The sequence below is a fragment of the Trichosurus vulpecula genome, chromosome 2, assembly GCF_011100635.1.
Source record: "Trichosurus vulpecula isolate mTriVul1 chromosome 2, mTriVul1.pri, whole genome shotgun sequence".
NCBI lineage: Eukaryota > Metazoa > Chordata > Mammalia > Diprotodontia > Phalangeridae > Trichosurus > Trichosurus vulpecula.
In genome coordinates, this window is record NC_050574.1 from 263,586,112 (window position 1) to 263,606,815 (window position 20,704).

At 37.1% G+C, this 20,704-nt stretch overlaps 1 protein-coding gene across 1 annotated transcript in view; it reads left to right on the forward strand.

Annotated features, from left to right (window-relative positions):
• Positions 1-481: 481 nt before the first annotated feature.
• LOC118837800 (aldehyde oxidase 1-like) overlaps positions 482-20,704 on the forward strand; it is a gene marked incomplete at its 5' end in the record, with an annotated part of 86,543 nt that continues 66,320 nt past the window's right edge. The window contains 12 exon segments of the mRNA XM_036744892.1: positions 482-578; positions 2,248-2,308; positions 2,310-2,357; positions 3,072-3,198; positions 12,160-12,221; positions 12,343-12,375; positions 15,365-15,454; positions 16,949-17,029; positions 17,655-17,799; positions 18,001-18,093; positions 19,132-19,283; positions 19,468-19,561. Of these exon segments, the coding sequence (XP_036600787.1) occupies positions 482-578; positions 2,248-2,308; positions 2,310-2,357; positions 3,072-3,198; positions 12,160-12,221; positions 12,343-12,375; positions 15,365-15,454; positions 16,949-17,029; positions 17,655-17,799; positions 18,001-18,093; positions 19,132-19,283; positions 19,468-19,561 (1,083 nt within the window).

A 20,704-nucleotide genomic window follows, 5' to 3' on the forward strand; every position in this document is an offset into this window, starting at 1 on the left:
ACAGAACTGTTAGGTTGACACCCCTCCCTAGATAGCAATGATATCTTTCCCTGTAGACTCCTGGTTGAGATATTGATTTGATTTTCTTCCTCTGGGGGTTGAGACAAACAACAAATAATAAAACCTCATGTTTATTTGTCTTTGGGACAAAGTTACAGCCATACAGCTTAAGACTCAAACACATCCAAGCTCAGATGATCAAATACCATAGGCTTCTCCCTCTCCCATCCTAATATTCCCACCTGCCAGCTGCCTGGGACTGACCCGCAGAGGAAGAGGAGACTACATTGGTCAGAAAGATAATTGAAAGTTTATTAAGTAGTCTGTTGCCAGTTAATAGCAATCAAGAAACCTTTTTTTTACCCTCAAAGTTAAGCCTCTCCAGTTTTTGATGTAAAAACTTGTTTTAGTCAGAATTTAGTGAAATAATTCAAAGAGAAAAGCATCAGAAAAAGGTTTTCTTTGACTACTGCCTTTTAAGTCCATCTGACGGGGACAAAATATGGCTGTGGAGGAGGTGGCTGTGGAGCTTGCACGGTGATGATATCAAGATTTGACCCAGGGACTAAGAAGATAAGGTATCCTTCCTCAGGGAAGGAAAATGATGTATTAACTTTTATCATTTGGAACTTTTATTCTGTCATAGATATATAGGGCTATGATAGCAGAAATGATAAGAACTGATGTTTACATGGTACTTAAAGTTTGCAAGCAGCTAGGTGGCCCAGTGGATAGAATGCCAGACATCTTTCTGAGTTCAAATGTGGCCTCAGATACTTATTAGCTGTGTGACCCTGGGCAAGTCACTTAATTCTATTTCCCTCAGTTTCCTCATCTGTAAAATGAGCTGGAGAAGGAAATGGCAAACTGCTCCGTGATAAAACTCAATTGGGGTCACAAAAAGCCAAATACGACTGAAAATGACTGAACAACAATAAATTAGGACATAAGCTCATCCACTGTAGGCTTTCTGAAAATTTCGTCAGTACTACTTCGATAGTAGACAGGTATATACCTCATCCTGCTCCCAATGTGATTTTCATCTGCTAGGTGAGCTTTTTGTTTCATATAACTTCAAAATTAGGGATATTTGGGATAGTGGCAACTATTTAAACCACTGTTCTTTAGGTTTGTGTTTTTTTTTTTTTTGACTCAATGTCATATCTAGACAACTTGTGAGCGAGCAGTTCGATCTGGAATAATGGTTTGATTCCTGCGAAGTTTGTTGGTTGTGTTTTCTAGGATGTTTTGAGTTCTGTGATAGTAATCTGATGAATTGTTCTATGGTTGACCATGAAAGACAGCATGTTTTGGATATCTGCTTCTGACTATCAGGTCATATTTTGCTAGGTATTCAGTAACTACTAAACTTTTGTAGCCCGCAGTAATTTATTGCAAGGTCTCCTTCATTTCTTTGCGTTATCTACACTGATTACAAAATCTTTTCTGTTTAAGGGTAACTTTCCTGTAATTTTTGGTGGCAATGACCTAGTCCTGAATTGCTGTCACAAACCCGTCTATTTCCACAAACATGTCTACATGACTCAGCTTTTTTAAAGACTGGCTCAATCTGTTGTTGACTGAGATCATGCAAATGTTATCCATGGAGGGCCTTTTGATTACACTCCTGGATCTTGGTGGATATATATGTGCCATCCAGATTTAAGACACTTGTGATTATATTTGAGAAATTTAATGATGTACTTATTATCAACCTTTATTATTGCTCAGTATATTAATATCTACTTATTCTGAAACTAATTTTTATAAGTTTTTGACCTATTTATCATGTGCTCTGAGAATGTCTATAATTAATCTTCATCCTTCTTAGCATGGAAACGTTCATCTTTCTATAGCTGCTTTATTGTTGTTCGTGTTGCATAGACACATCAGTCAGTTTGTTTATAGCAAGAATATAATACCTGGATTATGTTATTGGCCCATTTTCTCCCTACCTAGTCTTTTGACTAGAAGTTGGAGATAAAACTGGGCCAAAGCATTAAGGGTGCAAGGTTGACTGATCAGAAAATGGTATCAATGTAAGCTATTTATAATATTATGATATCTGGGTACCTGCTGAAAGGGCAAATGAAATGAATAAAGGTAGGGGAAAACATAGCTAGAAAAAAAATATTATTTTGTAAGTAGGATTTGGTTAGCAACTCCATTCACACAAAGCAATTAAAATTATTACCTAGTTGTTCATAGAAGGATAGTTGATTTATTTTTTTCTTTTATATTCTAAAGACATTATTCAGCCAATGCCTGCCTGCTTCCCGTATGCTCTCTGTTTGGGGCTGCTGTCACCGACAGTAGAAGGCATAGGAAACACCAAAACCAGGATTCATCCAGTGCAGGTGAGAGGCTATAGAACGTATTTCTTGCTTCTTCTTCTACCATCGTTGCTTTGATACTTTCATAAAGCCATGGTTTTGATACTACAGATACTCCTTTCATTGAAACTCTACCATGCTTTCTTAGCCCTTGTGATTCTTGTCTATTTCATTTCTACACATTTTCATAGAGGATCTACTTAATGGGTCAGGGGCCTTCCTTTTATTCCTTTCAAATATTAGGTTATCCAGTGTACCTGCCTGGTTAGTCTGTCTTCTCTCTTTCATTCTCAATACGTGACCAGTCTACCTACCTTTCTATCCACGCATATTGTGACCTGGGTTAAAATGTTCACTTTGTCACTTATTTATTATCTATGTGACCTAAGACAAGAGTGGGATTTGAACTCAGGTCTTCCTGACTCCAAGTACAGTTCTCTATCCACTACATTGTTTATTTACATATAAGCCAAATAGCTCTGTGTAGAAAAAAGGCCTACAACAAGATTGAGCCCCTGATCCTCCCTAACAAAGAAGAACAAATCAAAATTCACTTCTTACAGACAGTGAAGCAGTAGCAGCATGTCTGTGTATGAAGAATGATGCAACTGTTCTAATCTAATTTTCGGCATTGACAGTAACTTGTGTTATGACTACCAGAGTGCTAATAGAGTGTTTGGTGAGTATTTGTGAACTAGTAATCTCACTCTCAGTTCTCACTGCTGTCTGTTATTCTAGGAAAGAATTGCCAAATGCCATGGAACTCAGTGTGGATTCTGTAGCCCTGGAATGGTGATGTCTTTGTACTCTCTTTTGAGAAACATTCCAAAACCCTCCATGGATCAATTAATGGAAGCTCTTGGAGGTAGGTATCAATTCAATTTACTTCAAGACTATTTTTAGAAATAGCTCAGTCTATGTCTGAGCTATTGTCTACATCTTCTACATCTCAGTTGCAGAAGATGGGGATAGTAATTCTATGAAGAACTTAATAAGACCATCCTAAGTAAGTCATCACCTGCCTTTTAATCTGATGATATCAGTGCAAAGGTGGGCATAGGAGAGGATGGTGAAAAATATTTTGGAAAATTAAGGATTAAGGAACAAAAATATTCAAAGACTTATATAAAGAAGCCTGATGCTTATGTGGCATGAATACTTTCTTCAATAAAGAGGCACTAAATGTGAGAGGTTTCAAATACATTTATAAAAAAATTTAATACATCTCATCAGACAGGAAATGACCAAAGTAGTAGTCATTTTGAAAAAGTTCTCAATGTTCAGTTAGGTTGGTAACATGTTAGAGAAAAAGAAAAATACATTAATAGCAAAATAGAAAAAAGAATAAAAATGCAAAGCCATGTTATATAATTGAAGCAAGTTCAAGCCGACTTGCTTTAAACATGCTGTTCATATAAAAATGAGAATTAGACCTAAAATTGTGGCCAGTAGGAGGCTGATGAAGTTGCTAGAAGAAACATGCAAATGTGAGATGAAAACCTGTATTAAATCCAGGTTGATGAAACTAACTTATTGACTTTATCATAGCTGATAAGGGAGCCTTCAGAATCAAAATCAACTTCACACTAGGCTATCCTTTCAAACTACCTAAGGTCTCATTTAAAACAAAGATATACCACCTTAACATTGAAGAAAAAGTTGTATCTGCCTCTAATTAGTGCTAAAAACTGGAAACCAGAAAACCAAACTGACCCAAGTCATTCAGTTCTCTCATTGCACTGGTGAATAACTCCCCAGCATGGTTTTCTACATTGGACAGACCTAACTGACAGATCTAATTGAAGAATCCTCTAACGACCATAAAAAATTCTATAAGAATTTTGAAGTGTTTACAAAGAACTGTGGAGAAAAGTGACCCATGGACTAAAATTTTCCATGATTAATTACAACAAGTATGACTGCAGACTCAGAGCAGGACATTTTTTTAAAAAATATTTTACTCCCCTTCAATTACATGTTAAAATAATTTTTTAAAACATTAAAAAGATAAGTTTTGAATTTCAAATTCTACCCTCTGCCCCTTTCTTCTTTACCCCCTCCCTGAGATGGTAAGCAATCAAATACAGTATATACATATGCAATCATGTAAAACATTTTCATATTAGTCATTTTGTTACAAGAAGACTTGAAAAAAAGAAAGAAAGAAGGAAAGAAAGAAAAAGAAGAAAGAGAAAGAAAGAAGAAAGAAAGAAAGAAAGAAAGAAAGAAAGAAAGAAAGAAAAAGAAAGAAGGAAGGAAAATAGCACGATTCAGTCTATATTCAGACAGTATCAGTTCTTTCTCTGGAGGTAGATAACATGCTTCATTATGAGTCCTTTGGGATTTTCTTGGATCATTATATTACTGAGAATTGCTAAGTCATTCAGAGTTCTTCATCGTATAATATTGCTGTTACTGTGTACAATGTTCTCTTGGTTTCAGAGTAGTAGGTTTCACATATACCACAAAACAGGGTTCTTTGGAAAATTAACAGGAACCACTGCCCGTTATTAACTTGTAGAACTTGCTAACTTTCTATATCTTTCTTTTTTAAAAATAATTATGTTATTTTTTTTTTGATCAGTGAAAAGCCCTCCCCCCTTTTTTCTCAACCTCAAGTCACTCTCCTCCACCACTGAGAATGAAGGAAAAACAAAACTCTTGTTACAAAGATGTATAGTCAATCGAAACAAATTTTCATATTGGCTACGTCCAAAAATATGTATTTCTCATTCTGTATTCTGAATCCTTTAACTTTCTATCAGGAGGTGTGCAGCATAGATTTATCATTAGTCCCCTGGAATCATGGTTGTTCATTACACTGATCAGAGTTACTAATTTTTTCAAAGTAGTTTGTCTTTATCATATTGTTGTCTTTGTATAATCGTTCTGGTTCTGTTCATTGCACTCTGAATCAGTTCTCCTAAGTTTTTTTCTTTGTTTTATCATTTCCTATAGCCCAATAGTATTCTATATGTATATATGTATGTGTGTGTGTGTGTGTGTGTGTGTGTGTGTACCATAACTTATTCAACCATTCTCCAATTTATGGGCACACTTTCAGACCATACTTTTCTACCTCTAAGAGAGTGAGAAATATTTTTGTACATTTTAAGGATACAAATCCTTTGCTTAGGACTAATCCCTCTCTTAATCTACCCTCTCCATAATTCCTTCTTCTCCATTCTTCACTTTCTCTCCTATTTCCCTTTTGAGTAAAATGTACTTTTTGCATCCAGCCGTGTGTGTGACGTCTTCTTTTGAGCAGTTCAGATGAGAGTAAGGTTCAAGTGTTAGTACTCTCCCCCACCCCAATACCCTCCCCCTTGTTTATAGGATGTCTAATTATCTATCCTTGTGATATCCTTGTGATTTTATTTCTGCTAATCTTCTTCTCTCCTGTCCCCATGGTGTATTCCTTTTCCCTTCCCTTTCCATTCTTCTTTTAAGATTAAGACATAACAGAACCATTCCCAGGCTTTCTTTTTAATTAGACAATGTCAGGGCAGCTAGGTGGCTCCATGAGTAGAGCACTGGCCCTGGGGTCAGGAGGATGTGAGTTCAAATTCGGCCTCAGACACTTGACACATTTACTAGCTGTGTGACCTTGGGCAAGTCACTTAACTCCAATTACCCTGCCTGCCCCCCTCCAAAAATAATAATTAGACAATGTGTATGACCCCTACTGATGATAGGATTCATAGAGGACAAGTGTATCATCTTCCTATATTAAAAGTAAGCAATTTATCCTTGTTCAGTTCCTTGTGATTGTTTGCTCATGTTTGATTTTTAAAGTTTCTCTTAATTCCTGTGTTTGGAACCTCAAAATTTTCACTTAGCTCTGGTCCTTTCATCAGGAATGCTTGGAAGTCCTCTATTTAACAAAGTTCTTTTTTTTTTCTCCTGTAAGATTTTACTCAGTTTTCATGGATAATTCTTGGCTATAAGTCTATATCCTTGGCCTTCTGAAATATGGACTTCAAAGTTGTTTACTCCTTTATAGTACTGACTGGCAAATCATGTGTGATTATAACTGTGGATCCTTGGTACTTGAATTTTTTCTTTCTGGCTGTTTTAAGTTCTGAATTTTGGTTATAACATTCCTGGGAGTTTTCATTTTGGGGTTTCTTTCAGAAGGTGATTAGTAGATTCCTTCTACTTCTACTTTGCTCTCTGGTTTCAGGAGATCTGGGCAGTTTTCTTTTAAGTTCTTTACGATGTCTAAACCCTTGTTTTGGTCATGGTGTTCAGGTAGTCAAATAATCCTTACTTTTTTTTCCCTCCTTAATCTGTTATCTGGGTCAGTTGTTTCTGTAATGAGATTGCATTTTCTTCTATTTTTTTCAGTCTTTGATGTTGTTTTAATATTTCTAATCGCCTCATTTGCGTCATTAGATTTCTTTCTTTCTTTTTTTGATTAGATTTTTTATTTTTAGTTTACAACACTCAGTTCTACATGTTCTTAGAGTCATTGGCTTTTATTTGGTCCATTCTAAATGTCCGAGAGTTTGTTTCTTGGGCAAGATTTTGTACCTCTTCTGCCAAGTTAATTCTGTTTCAAAGGCTTTCTTCCACAATTCTCGTTTCCCACCATTTTTCTTTAGCTCTGTCATTTCATGGACAAAAACATTGTTAGCTCTTTATAACTCTTCTTCATCTCTTTCAGGAATTCTAGTTGAATTTGTGCCTAAGCTTTTATTTTGACACTTGCTTTTAGATGTTTTGGAGTCATTCTCCTGGGTCTGTGTCTCGAGCATTTCTGTCAACAAAATATCTTTTCTATTTTTTATTTTAGTTTTTGCTCATTCTTCCAGTTAACTTTCTGACTGCAAACTTTGGTGTTAGAGTCAGGCTCTATGCATTGCTGTAGGGAAGGTCTGGGCCTGTACTATTGCTGTGTTCTTGAGGTTGTTGCAGAATCTCAGGAAAAGCTCAGACTTGGGACTTGAAAGCTTTCAGCGCTTTTAAGATGGCCTTATCCAGGGTAAAGTCTGATTGCTTTCTCCCCACCCCCACCCCAAGTCCGAGCTTTGCTAGTTATGGCCCTGGGTTTATATTTGAGCAATAACAGACTGTTGCTGGACTCAGCCACTGTCAGCCATCTGGGAAGTTCTGCTTTTTCAGTCCAGTAGAATTACAAGTTCCCTTTTGTTTTGGAATTTCTGGCCTGGTTCCTCTGCAGGTCTCAGATTGAACTAGAAGCTGGAATTAAGATCACACTCTGCTCCTGGGCTGTGAGCCACATTGTTGCTGTTGGCTTCTGAACTTGCTAGTTTCTTGGTATGCTTCCCAGGGCTTCAGACTACTTTGAGGGGAGTAAGAGGGCCTAGGTCCCCTTCTCAGTCTTCCCTGCATGTGTAGTCTGGACTGGGTAATAGGCAACAAAGTTACAAGAGCAAGGGTGTGCCAGTATTCGCCCTTCTTTCCCGAGGTCATAGATTCTCCCTGGGTGCTGCAATGTCCTACAGTTGTCATGTTCTTTACTGGGCCATATTCCTGCTGTCTGCAACTCCCTATGCTGACTTGGGCTGAACAAATGAGTCACAATGACTTTTACCACCAGCTTTTGGTCTAGTATATTTTTGAGATCTGTTTGGACTAGTTTTGCTGCAGAGCTCCTCACTGAACCACTTCCTGTTACTCCATTGTCATCTGTATAGTTTTCTTTGTAAGAAGTGGTCTAGGTAAACCTACAAAGAAAATATTAAAAGCTTAAGATGTTCCAGTTTTGTTTTACTTGTTTAAAAATTACTGATTCAATTAAAAACACCCCAAACAAAAAAAAAATATCAATTAGATAAAAGAACAGACTATCTTTTTCATAAACAATTTTAATTGTGTAAATCAACACAATAAGCAAAATAAACATTTCTAGAAACTTCCTCAGGCTGCAAAGTATTGATCTTGAAAAATTAGAAGTCCTAGCAGCCTTTGGCAGTACACGGTTAGGATATTAATTCATTTGTAGCATCTTATGAAAAGCGATGGGAGATCATGAGAAACATTGCTTCACAAAAACAGCAAGAAATAATAGAAAGGAGAAAAATGGTATATAGAAAGATTGATGAGAGATCTAATTAAACTAGATCATCCTGAGAACAATGAAGAAAGGAACTAGAAGGACCACGGATGGACAAAAAAAAATGAAAAATAGCTTTCAAAATCTCCATATAAAACTCTTTCCTCCATCAATTGCAGTGGAACCACCAAAGATAGATGCTAACATCCTAATTCCCAATGTGCTCAGGAGGAAACAGAAATGGCATGAAAAGCAACAAAGACGGGAAGAACAGGTAGACTAGACTAGCTGTACCCAGAGAAGAAGATCCATACTAAAAATGATGCTATTTTGAGGACACCAAAGAATTGGTGCTAACTACATAGAAGAGGAGATGACTCCAAATAATTGTGAGAAAAAAAATCACAGACAATTACTATATTGAAAAAAGGCAGCTGAGAAAATATCAGTACTGATGTATATGCCTAATTTCCTATAACTAAAAAAAATCTTGAGAATTAGCTATACGTGTATTAGTGTATGTCTGAGAAGGAAAGAGAAGTTTTCATAAATGATATTCTATGTCTGACCACATAACAACTTTACAGTCACAGAAATGATCAAAAGGTAAAAAAGTTACATTGTGATTTTCCACTGTCTTTGTTGTAGTTGACTATTAAAAGCCATTTGATTCTGTAGAGCAAAGTAGCACCTTAAAAACTTTCCTTCAACAACGCGTCTCCAATGCAAATGAGAAATCAAATGAGTTCTTGAAAAATGCAGCAGAGGTAATATCCTTAATATAAAATTCCATTAGAGTGATCTATGCTCACCAAAGGCATATGCCGCTATCATGGAGTTGCACAGAATCCAAATGGAAGAGGAATTCCTTATAGATGATAATTTCCTTAGATAATCCTATCAATGCATGGGACTGTACAGATTACATCAAGCCCAGAGACGTTGTAGTGTCTCCTAGATTAAATTTTCAATCACTCAAAACTATCTGTATTGGAAAAACAAGAATGCCTCATGTCCAGACTATGACATGCATTTGGATGGATAGCACATAAAGCTGGTCCATCGGCACAAAAATCTTAGACAGATACTCTAGAATACGGGTTCTTAACCTTTTTCGTGAATAATAGGCCCCTTTGGCAGTTTGGTAAAGCCTACAGACCTCTTCTCAAAAGAATGTCTTTGCATAAAATCAATAAAATATGTAAAATTGTGAAGGAAAGAAATTATATTGAAATGCAATTACAAAAATATTTTAAAAAATGAATCCATAGACCTCAGGTTAAGAATCTCTTCTCTGGATGGACAATGAATAGGCCCAGAATGAGTAGGAAAGAGCTAATTTGTGTTCAGGAAATTGTACAGTGCTTTTAATAACCCCAAACTTTTCTCTGAAACAAAGATCTATCCTTTTTAACCTCAATTTTCTTCTAGTTGTACCATGTGACTCAAAATAATGGAATACCATGGAAATAAAGTTGCAGGTCATCAGAGGGCATTGCAGTAATGTGGCAGATCTAAGTCAGCTGAAGCTTATTTCCATCAAAAACTTCACACTGAAAGCATCATAAAAGAGATATTAAGAGACGTATGACTGGAAAATGAAATAGGTTATTTAGCCTAAGACTTAGTAGCTAAGAGAAATGTCTGTGATAGATAGAGGTTAAGTTAGTTGTCCAGGGTCACTGAACTAGTTAGCATCGAGCCCAGTACTCTCTCTGTAACGCCTCTCTGGATATAAGAGATGACTGGAGAAAATGTGAGGAAGTGGGAGATAGAATGGAGTTTGGAGAACTGTTACTAGTCCAGTTTGACTAAATCAAAGAGTGAATGAAAGGTAATAATATTAAGGAGGGCTCAAAAATTAACTGGAGATAGATTTTGAAGGGCCTTAAATCCATTTGCTCTATTGTTGTTGAATTACCTATGTGGCAATTCCATTGGTACCCATGTAGCGGCACAGAACATAAAGCAGAGATTCTTAATTTGGGGTTTGTAAGCTTGTTATTAAAAATATTTTGATAGCAATATATTTATTTAATAGTTGGATTTTAATATAATTGATTTCCTTTATAGACGTATGTGTTTTATCTATTTAAAAATGTTTAGAGAAGGGGTCCATTAGCTTCAGCAGACAGGCAAAGGGTCCCATGTCACAAAAAAAGGTTAAGCTCCCTCATTGAGAAGAAGACTCCCCCAGAAAACTGCATGAACCTTTCCATAGAGGATTTATGGAAGGACGTGTACAGGTTAAGAAAGTATGGCTAGATTTTGAACTGCCCCATTAGAAGGAGTATTCCTATCCATGAGATCAAAAATCAAATGATATTTATATTTAGAGTTGTATAAAGGACTTAATCCCTGCTAAATCAGAGGGCATATGGAGGAGAATGAACAGGAAAGTGAAAGACTTGAGTCTATGTCATATGAGAGGATCTGTCAAAGGGATATTTTTCTTGGAGAAGAGAAGACTCAGGGGGAGACAGGGTCACTGTCTTCAACTATCTGAAGGGTGGTCACATACAAGAGGGAAGAGAATTTTCAGTGAAGTTTCAGGGAAAGCTGCTGGATATTGAAAAAGGCAAATTAAGGCTGAATGTTGAGAAAGACTTCCAACAATGAGAGCGGGCAGCTAGGTAGCATAATGAGTAGAAAACCAGGCTTGGAATCAGGAAGACCTAAACTCAAAGGTGGCCTCAGATGTTTACTAGCTGGGCAAGTTACTTAACCTCTGTTTGCCTCATTTTCCTCATTGTAAAATAGGTATCATAATAGCACTTACCTCCCAGGATTGTTGTGAGGATTAAATGAAATAATAATTATAAAGTGTTTAGCACAGTACCTGGTACATAGTAAGCACTATATAAATGCTAACTATATAATGTTAGCTATTAAAGTAAAATGGGCTGCCTCAGGAAGTAGTAGGTGCCCTCTTATCGAAGGTCTTCAGACAGAGGGTGGATGACCACTTGTCAAGAATGTGAGAGTGGGGATTCTTTTTGAGTATGGGTTGGACCAGATGACTGCTGAAGTCCCTTCCAAATCTAAAATTCTATGAGACTATGATTCAAGTTAATTTATGACTAGAAAAGAAGGCCAACTAGTCATGTAGTGAGAGAAAGAAAACCCTAGTGTTATCTATCAAATGGTAAAAGACCTGTAGGCAGGCCTCCAGTACGTTGGGTATATCCTTTGTATGAAGATTTATTGAAAGGCTTGGACAAGAATCATACAAATCTAGAGGCATGGATGGATTACTTGGCTCTACCACTTAACCACGTGATTCTAGGCAAGTCATTTAACAGGATCCATTTTTTTGGATATGTAAAAAAGAAGAGGTTGGACTAGATGAGGGGTGGGGAACCTGCAGCCTCAAGGCTGCATGTGGCCTTCTAGGTCCTTTGGTGTGGCCTTTTGACTAAGTCCAAGTTTCACAGAACAAATCCTTTTATTAAGGGGCCCCCCTGGACTAGACCCTGAACTCCCCACCAGCTGTAAAACTATGATCCTTTGATTCTATGATTGTGACTTGCACTAATGGAGAAAAAACTCACATGGAGGAGGTCATAGATCCATTGATATTAGAGAAAAACATATATATTAGAGCTGTCAGAATATGTGGCCTTTGTTTTCTCTTCTTCCAGTATTTCCAACAGACATTTCCGGTACCTGACAGAGAGGAGAGATTGACCGAAAATTTTCATCGTGCCCTGATTTAGATTTACACATTTTTCATTATAGGTAACAAACTAGGCAATATATGGGAGGTCTGGAACTCAAGTTTATATGTGTATTGTTTTTCTCATTCAGGTAACCTGTGCCGTTGCACTGGATATCGGCCCATTGTAGATGCTTGCAAGACTTTCTGTAAAGTAAGAAGGGAAAAAATCCTTTTATTTAATTTTCCCCAGTGAATTAAAATGCAAGGAGTCAGGTTGGAGATGGCAGGGAGAAGGATTTAGAGATATGGTTAAATCTGTTATTATTTTTCAGGGGAAAAATAGAGACCTAGCTGTATTGCTGTGGGTAAGTCACAACCTCTCTGAGCCTTAATTGTCTTAGGTATAAAATTGGGATAATAATATTTGCATTGTACCCCTCCAAAATGGGATCTGTGAGTGTCATCTTATATATGTATAAATATATATATATATGTTTATTAATTTGTGAAACTTAAAGTTCTATGGCAATATAAGTTGTTAAAATTAGCATTATTATTATGATACTGTTTGTCTCACTTGGGACATTGCTATAACTGACTTCATTAGAAGTACTTAATGCTGTTGAGCTGGCCACAGCTTTATTTTTAGCTCCTTCCCTAGCTCCCCTATTTTTGATTCAAATCCCTTGTACAGGAATTTTTTTTATCAGTCCTCCAGAAAGTAACTATTAAATGGCCACAATGTGTCCAAAACTAGGGAGACAAATAACAAATGTGAGAATGCTCTTTCCCTCAAGGGGCTTACATTCTACTGTTTGTTTTTTTTTTCCCCAAGGATATCTCCATTCTTCCAGGCAGGCTGGTTCAAAACCTCTGAACCATCCTCAACCCTTCACTTTCCTCTGTACCCAAAGAGTTTCTAATCAGACACCAAATCTTGTCTTTTTATCTTCACATCTTGTTCCTATCCCCATCTTCCCACTCACAAGGCCACCAGCCATATTTTCAGCCCCTCTTGCTTGGACTATTGCAACAGCCTTCTAATAGGTATGATATTCTCAAGTATTTCCAATCCATCCTCTGAACTGCTGCTGACTTGATATTCCTAAAGTACAGGTCTGGGGTGGTGGTGGTGGTGGTGGTGGTCCTGGAGCCAGTTTGTGTTGGCCCAAGAAAGTATGACTTAAATTTTCAATGTGAGCATTTTACACCTCAGAAATCAGCAAATGGTCTATTTTTTTGTTGATTAGGTTACACTTAAGAAAACGAGGAGGAAAATTTTAAGAATGCAGATGCAACTTAAAAGAATGTTGTGTGGGCATTTCTCCTCCCTGAGAGCTGGTTCGTAAATGTTCACCAGTTCACCAGTGTATGGTCTGATCCATTGCCACATTTCTGCTCCATAAACTCCAATGGCTTCCTGTTTGTTTTTCTATTATCTAATGCAATCTTCCCTGTTTCACATTGAAAACCCTTTACAACCTTGTTCCAATCTATCTTTCTAGCCTTCTAATACATTACTACTCTTCACATGCTCTACAGCTTAGCCAAACTTGCTTCCTCTCCTATTTTCATGCCTATGCACGGGTTGTCTATTTTTAATATACTCTCTGTTAAGACTTCACATCATATAATTCCTTGTTTCCTTTAAATCTCAGCTCACCTGCCACCTTCTTCCTTGAAGGTCCTCATAGGACCAGAGCTGGGTTTGCCTTTGCTCATTCTTTCAGGATGCCAGTTCCTCTGTCCCCATTACCTTTTATTAACTTTACGTATTTTTAAAATTAATTAATTAATTTTTAGTTTTCAACATTCACTTCCATAGGATTTTGAATTCTAAATTTTCTTCCCCTCCCTCCTTTTTCCCCTCCCCAAGACGGTGTGCAATCTGATATAGGCTTTACATATATATGCAACTTTATGTATTTTTTGTATACACGTAGGTGTATAAGCATTGTATACATCTTGTATACACTTATTTATTTGCATGTTGCTCTTTCTTCTCCCCCACTGCCCATGCATGACCTCTTCAAGTCTCAAGACAGTGTCAGTTCTTTGAGATCAAGAATGGTTTCATTTTTAAATTCACAACACAGGTGCCTGTCATGGTGCCTTGTCTCATAGTAAGGTACTTAATAAATGTTTGTTGATTGACTACTTGGGGGATACAATAAATTCATATATTTGTAAGTACAGGATCTATACCAAAAAAGAATCACAGGGCTTGAAGGAGGTGGGGTAAGGAACTACAACTAGGGGAATCGGGAAAGGTTTCTTAAAGGAAGTGGCATTTGAGCCAAACGTTGCAGGGAGAAGATGGGGAAGGAGAGAGCCTATGTAGAGATGGGAGATTGAATGGCAATGTCAGAGAGGGTAAACAGAAGGCTGGATTTGTAGCAGGTGGTTGGCGAAGGTTGGGAGAAATCTCTTCCAAGTCCAAGTTAGAGATTATTGGTTTAGGAGAAATGAACTGTGCTCCTTGAGGACTTTAATCTTATTTCAAAATATTCCATTTAATATATAACGTTTCTTACACTGTCCTGGTCCTGAAAGTATAACTATTGGGCAATTTTAAAACTAAGGACTTTGCAACTTTTACATAACACTTATTTCCAAGCCAAACTATGTATTGAATGGCAAAACAAAAACAAAAAACCCCAAATTGTATTTTGGCCCCAATATAAAAACCACATGTGCTTCTAAATATTTGTCTTTCTGAGATCAGAATCAATAATAGACTTGGCAGACAGCTCCTGGTGAGGAACTTCCACTATGGAGAGAGCATTGAGAAGTGAAAAGTTCATACATAAGAGTATTTGTCTATGGAACTTGATGGAACTTGAACCCAAGCCTTGCTGGTTCCAGTCCAGTTCTCTGTCCACCATATCTTTTCACTAATATTAAGAGATTATTTCAATTATGAGTAATTAAAAACCTAGAATTTGGATGTCAAACAGTATGCTCAGTCTTTAGTCTTAATACAGCTCAAACAAATAGGGGATAGGATGTAGTTCTCTCCTCAGTAAGAATCAGAAACTCTGATGCTTTTTGGAGGGGGATTGGGGTGGGAAAGGGTAGTCTGGATCTGTGATCTAGAATGCCTATCACCAGTTTAACAATTAAGTCTTGATCAGTCAGCCTGCAGCACAGAAGAGTTAAATGATTCACCCAGGATCAAAGAGTTCATCTGTGTCAGAAGCAAGCCCACCATCCACTACACTGTACTGTCTCTCACTCTTCTGTACTATACTTTGTAAAGATGATAGGGAAGCCCTAATTATTAGTTGCTATCATAATTCTTTTCCTTTAAGACTTCTGGCAATTAATAGTAACTTCATTCTTATTTTTTTCTAGGCTACCGATTGTTGTCAGAGTAAGGAAAATGGCATCCATTGCTTGGTTCAAGAAGAAAGTGAATTGCTGGATTCTGAGCAAGGAAATGGGGTGAATTAAGTTAAAGCTTTGCTTGAAGGTCCCCCTAGGACCACAGCTGAGTTTGTCTTACCTTTAGGCAGAGGGGATAGCTACTCATACGGTGTAATTTGAGGGGCTCAGGAAGGTTCCTTAACTCAATGATATCTGTCCCTCCTTCTTAGAGGAGCATTGCTTTTGGCTTAAGGACTATCTTTCGTTGAAATGCAAATCTCCTTGTCAGGTAAATGTGATGTCTATATTGACTATTAATGTCTCACCTTCTTTCTTCCTCCTTATTAAAATGATTAGCCCCTATTTAGAAGAGATCTGATAGCTTTGATAGGAAGGAAGAGGAAAGAATGTGAAGCCTGGCATGGTGCCTGGCTAGTGGTACCCCATTTGAAGCAAGGTCGCTGAACAGAAGACAGTAGGTGCAGAAGACCATGCCTCTTCCACAGCTTCCCAGAGGATCAAGGCTCTATAAAAGTATCCTTTTGATGCTGTATTTAATTATTAATTGAAAGGCATTATGCTAGCCAGTCAAGCTCATTTTATGGCATTATCTGCAAACTGCTTCATGAATAAAAGGGTGGGAGATTTTTTCCTTTCTGCTTTGCTTCCTAACCTCTTTCAGTGGAAAGAGGGGCTCAAATCAGTTAATTTTTCTTTGAAGAACTGTAATTATTGCCTTTATTTTATACAGGCTTCTTTCAAGGACCCCACGACTGCTATAATTAAAAGGGAAAGTTGATTAAAAAGGAAATTTTCACTGGTGGCTAATGATTTTTTTTAAAGGACATAAAAAAGGCCTTTTTACTCCTCTAGTTTTCTCAGCTGTGGAGGGAGTAAGCCCAGGACTTCCGGCTCAACCCTGGACAAAACTTCACCTGAAAAACCGAATGACAAATCCTGCTCTTAACATTCATTACAATTCTTTGAGATGTATTACAAAAACTCAGCACCATGCATAGTGCAAAGAAGCCATACTTTTGCCCTCAGAGTTTATAGTCAAAAGGAGACAAGCTAGCAAAGTGACTCTTGTATGATTCCATAACTAGCTTTTCTTTTTCCTAGTTAGCTTTTCATTTTCTTTTTGTGGTTGTTATCATTTCTTTCCCCATGCAGAAGGAGTGGAATGGGGAAGAGTAGACAGATGTTTAGAGAAAGGAAAAATAAAAAGAGGAGAGGACCAGAGACTTAATTCAATCTATCAAATATTTGTGCAAATTACTGTATAGCAAAGCAAAATTAGGAATATTAAGGGAGAGGTACACAAACTAAAAAGGGAGAGATGAGAAAGGTTACAAAATGCAGAATAATTTTCCATCAGTCAGTCCATGCTATTTGTTTTGTCACTGGTGCTTCTAGCTGTCCCTAGACACTCAAATCTAGAGATGAAGAGAAGGTAGCCCATCAGGGGAAGAGTTTTGGCATCAGTTCTGAGCTACTGGGGTCTATTTTATAACTCTTTATTCATAGCCAACTAGAGTACTAAAAGTAACCACTGGGATTTTCTCTTTCAAGACATGTGAAAAACTCTTTCAAGAAGAGGAGTTTCTGCCACTGGATCCAACCCAGGAATTTATATTCCCCCCTGAACTAATGGTAAGCCAAACACAGTAAGACCCATGCTGTAAGAATCCATGATAAAGTATCAAGGTGTTGAAGCAATGGGTAATTTTCTAGGTTCCTTCTTGGAGGTGAATAATATCTAGTCAACATTCTGCTTCAGTGTGCAAGGGGAGGAAAGGAGAGTAAAGGAGAAAGACTAGACAATTTATAGGTCATTGTCTATGGAAAATATCATAAGATTATGTCATCCAATGTAGAAAGCAACCACAATTCTAATGTACCTATGTATTCACTATTTCCACTTTTATCTCCTAAATAGGATTATTTTTCAGAAAATGATTAACTTATTTATATATATATGTCATAATATGGGTAACTTTTTATTTTTCAAGAAGTGCACTTATTGAAAATGCTGCTATTAGGCACTATATGGGAATACTCCTTTGAAACAGAAAAAAATATTGCTTTGCTTTTGGCCTAATACTTTTTCTTAAAATTTTATTTTCGTACTCTCTGAGTCAGGCTGTTGTAATTATTACAAATCAATTTCATTACTCCTTCAAAGATGGTGAACAGTCCAAGAATAGAGCAAAAATGTAGAGGAGGCAAGATGTGTAAATCACAAGATGATCTTGAAGTTTTATTGTCTTTCCACCAGATCATGGCTGAGAAACAACCTAAAAGAACAAGGGTTTTCCATGGGGAGCGAATAACCTGGATTTCTCCTGTAACACTAAGAGACCTTCTGGAACTGAAAGCCAAGTATCCAGATGCACCGATTGTCATGGGAAACACCACTGTGGGTATGTAGAAACCAGGGAGCTTGTTCCGTGTGAACATGGTCCAAAGGTTTTGAACAACCCTTCACACATTGAATGCTTTCAAAGGAAGCAACAGAATTCCTGATATTTTGATCGTTCATCAATTGTTACCATGATTTCAAGATTAGAAAGGCAACCACTTTGGTTCCTTAAAGTTTTATTCTTATTTTTTCACCCCTTTAGGACCTGATATGAAGTTCAAAGGGATTTTTCACCCAGTTATCATTTCTCCTGATGGAATTGCAGAACTGAATGCTGTAAATTATTTAGACAATGGTGAGTTCTTAGATTTTCTCCTTATTGGCTTATGATGCATTAACCACATGATTTACTCTGCCTAATGGGGAAGTAAAAGTAACAACTTTTCCTAGTTATTATTACGTACAAAGAGAAAATTTGTTGGTTGAGTCTGGCCTCTTCTTAAAAAAAAACAAAACCAAAACAACCCTATTGATTCCTTTTTATTTTTATATGTCATTTCTCGATATATCAATATGCCCCCATCAAATCAACCTTTGTAAGAAAGAAAAGCAGTTAATCAAAATAGTTTGACATAAAGATCACCTTTGAGCACATTTACCACCTGCTGCACCAATAGCCTCTACCTCTTTACCATGAGGAGGGAAGAGTGTTTCATCAGCTCTTTTCTAAAATCAGTATCGGTTGTTACAGTTAATTGGAGTTCTGCCGCCTTTTTGTGTTGTTTTCATTTTACATCATACACATAGTATTCCTGGTTGGGCTTATTTCACTGTGCATCAGTTCCTAATGGTTTTCCCATGGTTCTCTGAATTTCATGTATTCATCATTTTCTGTAGAGCAACATGTTTCATTTGCATTCATATAATAATCACTGGATACTCATTTTATGTCCAGTTTTTATTTTGTTTTTTTTTTTTTGCTATCACAAAAGAGCGCTGTTAATTGTTCAAAGCATTCTTTCTGACTCCATTTTCTTTGGGGTACAGGCCCAGTAGTAGAATTACTAGGTCAAAAGGTATGAACAATGTAGTCATTTTTCTTCTTGGTACCTTTGTCTCCTTAGCAACTGACAAATCTTGAGACTAAGTTATCCTTTATTATTGAATAATCAGCTGATGATTAAAGGAATCTTAACTACAGCTAAGCAATATCAACTAGATTAGTCAGCTTATAGTGTTAGATAAATTTGAAATGCCTCATCTGTTGCATAGCAAAAAAGCATGATAATAGTTTTTTTCAGATCTAAAGTTTGAAACTGTAATATAATTCTGTGAGGAGGTTAGGTAATTAACCTCGCTTATATCTTATTGATTTTAAATGTCTTGATTTCAGGGCTGACAATAGGTGCTGGTTGTAGCCTAGCCCAATTGAAAGATATCTTGACTGATGTGGTCTTGAAGCTTCCAGTAGAGAAGGCTCAAACCTACAGGGCTCTATTAAAGCATCTGAGGACTCTGGCAGGATCACAGATCAGGAATGTGGCAGTAGGTATTCTTCCATGCTAAATTTCATAATGTGATTGCTATTAGCACTATGTGACACATGTTCAGTTTGATCAAGAAGAGAAAGTATATGTCCCCAAGCCCCGATTAATTCTTTTTACACTTGTGTTTTTAAGTATGTTTTAGTGATGGAATAAAGATGACAACTTTTGTCTTCTTTACCAAGTCTTTAGGGGGCAGCATCATCAGTAGACATTCAACATCAGATCTGAATCCCCTTCTGGCTGTGGGTAACTGTACCCTTAATCTGGCTTCAAAAGGTAAGTTATAAGAAAGGGCATAAAAGTGTCAGAGGTGGAGTCCTGATAAATCAAACTGATAGAATGGGGAAAGACTTCAAGTGATTATCTAGCCTAGTCCCACCTTCTGCTTTCAAGTAGGATTGTACCTAAATCACTACAAAAAATAAACATTTTTGTGTCAAAGACCACTTTGGCAGTCTGGTGAGGACTACTGATCCTTTTCATGTTTTTTAAATGCATAAAATAAAATATATAGGATTACAGAGAAAAGCACTTATAAATACAGTTATGAAAATATTTTAAAAAACAAAAGAGACTTTTGATCGAAACCAACAAATCTGAACTAATCCCTATCTCACAGGCCCCACATAGGTGTGTCTGTATTTCAGGACCTAAAATGGTCCAGCTTCTTTTTCTTTTTAGGTATAGTGGATAGGGAGTTGGCTTCAAAACCAGGACTATGATACCCACTAGCTGTGTGGCCAGCAACTGTTCTCAGTCAGGACTCTGACTCATACCAGTTATATGACAATGGGAAATTCACTTTACTTCTCCACACTCAAGGCAGAGAAGGTGCTGAACTGCATTGGTAGAAAGTTTATGCATCCAGAAGTTTTCCTAAATGAGTGAAATCACTGACCAAGTTCCTATCTATCCTTATCTCTAAATAGGGTTCAGGATTTTTGGTCATTAATCATTAAATCAACAGGTTGGCACATTTTCCTGAAATATTTAGTCTTAGTTACCTAAATCACTGAGAGATTAAATGTTTTGTCCAGGGTGACAAACTAGTATTTGTCATGCGTAGGATTTGAACTCAGGTCGTCTGGATGGTTCTATATCAACTTTGCCATGCTTTCTCCCACTGATGTGAAAGCCAACTTCAAATATTTGAAGGGGCAGCTAGGTGGTGCAGTGGAAGAATGCCAGGCTTAAAGTCAAGAAGACTCCTCTTCCTGAATTCAAATCAAACATTTATTAAATGTTTACTATGTGTCAGGCACTGTACTAGGTTCTGGGGAACTAAGGATGCCCATTAATACAAACAGTGCCCTTTATGAATCACAAGATTTTCCTGTCTCAGTGAACTCATGCCTGTGGCTAAAGCTGATGGGTTTTGTGAACATTATTTCATCACTCAGATAATGTTCTTTCAACGGA